The 4,496-nt window shown below is 42.2% G+C and overlaps 1 protein-coding gene across 1 annotated transcript in view; it reads right to left on the bottom strand.

The window, feature by feature from the left end:
* SLC38A4 (solute carrier family 38, member 4) overlaps positions 1 to 4,496 on the bottom strand; it is a 17,964-nt gene that overhangs the window by 5,237 nt on the left and 8,231 nt on the right. Inside the window, exons 9-12 of the mRNA XM_009327596.1 lie at positions 4,128 to 4,406; positions 3,930 to 4,009; positions 2,706 to 2,806; positions 1,599 to 1,723 (exon numbers count right to left, since the gene is read on the bottom strand). Coding sequence (XP_009325871.1) covers positions 1,599 to 1,723; positions 2,706 to 2,806; positions 3,930 to 4,009; positions 4,128 to 4,406 — 585 coding nt within the window. The remainder of the gene's footprint in view (positions 1 to 1,598; positions 1,724 to 2,705; positions 2,807 to 3,929; positions 4,010 to 4,127; positions 4,407 to 4,496) is intronic.

The following is a 4,496-nucleotide window of genomic DNA, read 5'->3' as shown; positions in this document are numbered from 1 at the left end:
CTTCCTTAAAATGAAGCTATCAAAGTGAAGTTTTACAGTGGATAATGGTACATAGATCTATATTTAATTTTATTTTTTAGCAATGCAATGATTTCTTTTCTTTTTTTTTTTTTTTTTTAAAGAATAAACTCTGACTACTTTAAGAAAATACAAATGTGGTAGTTCATAAAGAAGTAGTTGATACAACTATACTGCTTATTTGGAGTAATTAGATCTGCTGAGCTGGCTTTCCTGATAGGCCATATAAAATTGTTTGATATGCTGTCTTACAAGCAAATGATATTTTCTCGGGAGTTCTTTTAATAGAGCAACTAGTGCTGTGGTATGTAACTGCTAAGCCTTTGCACACTATTCAGATATAAAAATGATAATACAGGAAGCTAAAAATGCAAAATGCTGCATCTGACAGATAGAGGCTTTTGCAATGTCCTTAGCTTGTTTTCCCATGAATAGTGATCAGTTAGTTAAGACTAATTTAAGCATTTAGTCACTGGTTTAAACACAACATTTAAGGCAGAGCACCGGAGCACTCTGTAAGCTAGATTGACTGATCGCTCTGGGTGCTTTATACCATAACATTTTTTTTTTGTGGACAACCTTGAATGATGATCCCTGCTCTTAGGCATTTGTCAGCAAGCCTGGAAACAGTATGTACGCAGAGCTTGTGTTTGCATCCTGGACAACGGAGCAACAGGACCCCAGGTTTACTGCTCTCATCAGATGGAAACACTATGGTGTGACACAGATTGCTGGGAAGCTGCTGGCAGCATGATGCTGGGCTTGTACATGCCACACAAATGGCACACCAGCCTCCCAAAACTTACTGATGAGGATCAACTATTCTCTCCCCTGCTGCATAGCAGCTCAGGAAAGGCACGAGGGACAGTCCTGTACATTCAGGAGCCTGGAGGTCTGCTCTTCAGGTGGGGATTGGTCCCTGAGGATGGTCAGTCCCTCTGCAGAGCGGTTTGTTTAGCTGTGCCTTTCTGTCCCTGCTACTGTGGATATTCCGTTTTTCCCTGTGAACAACACCTAGAAGCTCCAAACTTTGCTCAGACATCTCACTATATGGCTGGGTCTTGACTCCATCTATTTTCCTGGCACTTATCTTCCTCCCCTCTCCATAGACTCAAGTACGTAAGATGTGCACAGGGCCTCTGCCTCTCTACCTTGGCAGCCAGGTCTGGCAGTCCTGCGCAGCACGTGGCCTGGGCTGCATGCGTCTTTCTTGAGTTTGGATGCTATAGTAGGTGCCGATGTCTGTATTAGGAAATCTTGTACGTGGTTTCAGTACATCCCCAAGTCTTCAGTACTTACACTGCTGCTCTGTTAAATATAGTACAGAGAGAGCCAGGGCAGTTGTTCCTGATTTATTTCTGTTTTATTTATAAAGACTGATTTATTTCAGTCTTTCAAAGTTTGCAACTCTAATTACCTAAGGTCCTTGCTCTGGTCAAACTGCATATGAGAAAAGAGACCCTCCCAAATAAAAACTCAGGCTTACTTTTCTTCACTGTTAAAGTCTGTCTGTGCTAAGGACATACAGTCAGTGTGTACGGGCTAGCCCTGATTTCAGCTTCAGCAGCTGTGTTACTTACAGGGAAAAGGACAAGGGGCACGGTCAGGGTTACAGCCACCAGCACTGCCAGGCGAACTGACAGCAAAAGGGTGTCGAAGGTGTACACTTTGGTGTATGTATGGAGTAGCTCATCTTCAACTTCTCCTACAAAAAGGAAACAGAAAGGAGTTAAATCACTTAAGCAGTATCTGCACATGCAAAAGGATCTTTATACTGCAGCCAGATAAGATTAGCTCTGGCCCAGCTGCTGTCATCAGATACATGTTATGAGCTAGGCATGAAAGCGGAATTTTCCCAGCATGACTGATACAAGTCCGTCATTCAGAGACGATGAGGGTAATACGGCTCTGAGGTGATGCTTTGTACTCTAGTATCTCACATGACTTTCTCAAAGTCACTAAGTGGATGTGGAACCCGAGGCAAAAATAATTTCTCTGAATCGAAATAAGAAACAACTGACTGAACTGGGAACAGATCCCTTGACCTCCACCCAGGTGTCCCAGCTCTTGGACAGAGCCCTCTTGCCCCAGCGGTAGAGAGCAGATTGTGCTGTGTCATTCACTTCTCTGCTGTAACGGAGGAACTAACGAGGTAAAAAGAGGTGGCGTTTGCATAAAACAGTGTGCTAATACGGGGGCTGCTCTGTTTACCTACCTGTTAGTCTAGCTCATCCATATGTTTTTTACACTAGAATGATTTGCACCTGTTTTTCAGCATAGGTGAAGCTGAATTAGTGGCGTCAGAGCCAGGGTGGGTAGCACTTAATAGTGTCATGTAAAACTGTTGAGCACTAGAATATTTTTAGTACAGTCACTCTTGGCCTTTGCCAAGAGCCAAGTTTACAGCAGCTTGTTGTCTGAGTTCACAAAACCAAGAGATACACAACTGGCCCCCCTAGTAGGTGCCCCTGAGTCTCTCACGGGTGAGGAACTTGTGGCCTGACGGCTGGATAAGTCCCACCACTTATTCAGGAGGTTATACACTACGTATTATGTTTGAATAATGCTTACACCTGGATTCAGGCCCACAGAAAATACATGAGCACTTGAGCCTCAGTGTGATAGATCCATCTCGCCTGCTTTGAAATGAGAGGGAAAATTCTGCAGAGAACAAGGCTTTGACCTACCATAGAAGGTAAGATATCCAAAGAGGGCAGCCAGAAGATACATGATAAGCATGCCTGTGATGGAGATATTTGAGACATTCTGCATCCGTTTTCGGGAACGACTGAAGTAGGAGAGAAAGAGAGTAACAGTGTTATTCTTATAAAGCCTTTATTTGTACAAGAAGTACTCTGAAGAGTCATAGCTCTACTGACATCCCCTCACTGGCTAGTAAGTTCATAGCAACTATATTAGTTATACAGAGCTCTTTACTTGAAGCTTTGCAGCTCTATGCAGAACAGCACAGTCTTATAAAAGTGAGTTGAAATTCCATTTCTACTGCTTACTTAGTGACAACATATAAATGTGCCATGTTATTTTGTGTATAATTATTTATGTACTATCAATCTCAAATGGTGTATTTTAAATAAAAAATGGAGCGGCTAAAATTACAGGGCTGGTAATAATAACAGACAAGACCTTTCAGTCAGCTCTATATGAACATACCCTTATATCTACATAGGGCTGTTCTGCAGGTTCAAGAACCTCCTGCAGGTCAAATCCTTTCTTTAGAAATCCTTTGGTTAAAGATTTGGTGTAAGAAAATCTTCAGCATATAGGACCTTGAAGCAGGTTCCCAAGTCATCTGAGAATTTTTATTTCTTCTGAGGTTAAACCCGCTGAAATAGGAGGTAATGGGTCTTGGCCTCCTTGAGTTTTGCAGCAAAACCTCCTCTAATATAATTCTTGCTGTTGAACAAATGCATTTTCTTAGCCCTTCCCACTGTCAACTCTGTGCTGATTTAACCAAGGGTATTTGATTTTTGATATTTGATAAGCAAAATAGTCTGGGTTAAGAGCCTATATAAGACACCCAAAACAATGGCATCCCAAGAAACTTTAAGCAGCAGCTGACCCAGACACAGAACTCATTAAGATATTTTTAGAAAACAGAATTATCTGTTTCAGTGCAACCAAGTTCCCCAGTATATTTCACATCGTTCGAAAGACTGTCCAGATTCCTCCTTTCCTAAGTAAATATCGATCAATGCGACTATCTGAACAGTGGTTCTCTGTCACCATTATCTGACTATTAGGTCAAAGCAAAGCCAATATCTGCTTACTATGGAATGTAATAAATCAGTAGTGGGTGGGTGTCTACACACCACCAATCAAGGCAGAAGACATAGAAAGTGATTTCTAGCTATGGTTAACTGGAAATATGGGACAAAATTTAAGAACCTTACTCTTTCAGTTCACTGTATATTGGTAGCACCTCAGGGTGGCATACGAATGCAAATGCCAGGATGGGTATTGCATAGGCAGTCTGTAAAATAAAGCTCCCATTAGTAAGAATGGTCACTGCTGTACCTCTGACTTTTGGCAGGCAGCAGTTTAGCTGTGGTATGAATGGCTAAAGACAAATTCTACAGAATCTCCCTTACCCGTGAGTTGAACACGAAGTATTTTGGCTGACACATGTCACTACTGTCGCTGTGTGCTTCATATTCTACACCACTTTTGGGGAAGGTATCTTTTGGCTCCTCAAGGCCCGGCAAGTGCCCAGCTGTGTTGTCCATCATGAAATTCACACCAGAACTGAGAGACTCATTTGGTAACACGACCAGGTGCATTGGCACTGTGTTGTTGGTGGCGGTCCAGTTTTCAACCCCGTGGTCCATGATGGGAAGAGGACAGGGTATTTGGGATTTCTCGAAGATTACCTACAAAAGAGTAGACAATGTCATCAGAAGAGTACCACCATAGGAGATTACACTTATACCCATGATATGCCAACAGAAATATGAACAGGC

This window comes from Pygoscelis adeliae, unplaced genomic scaffold (genome assembly GCF_000699105.1).
Source record: "Pygoscelis adeliae isolate BGI_AS28 unplaced genomic scaffold, ASM69910v1 Scaffold113, whole genome shotgun sequence".
NCBI classification, from domain to species: Eukaryota; Metazoa; Chordata; class Aves; order Sphenisciformes; family Spheniscidae; genus Pygoscelis; species Pygoscelis adeliae.
This window is presented reverse-complemented; position numbering and strand designations above follow the sequence as displayed.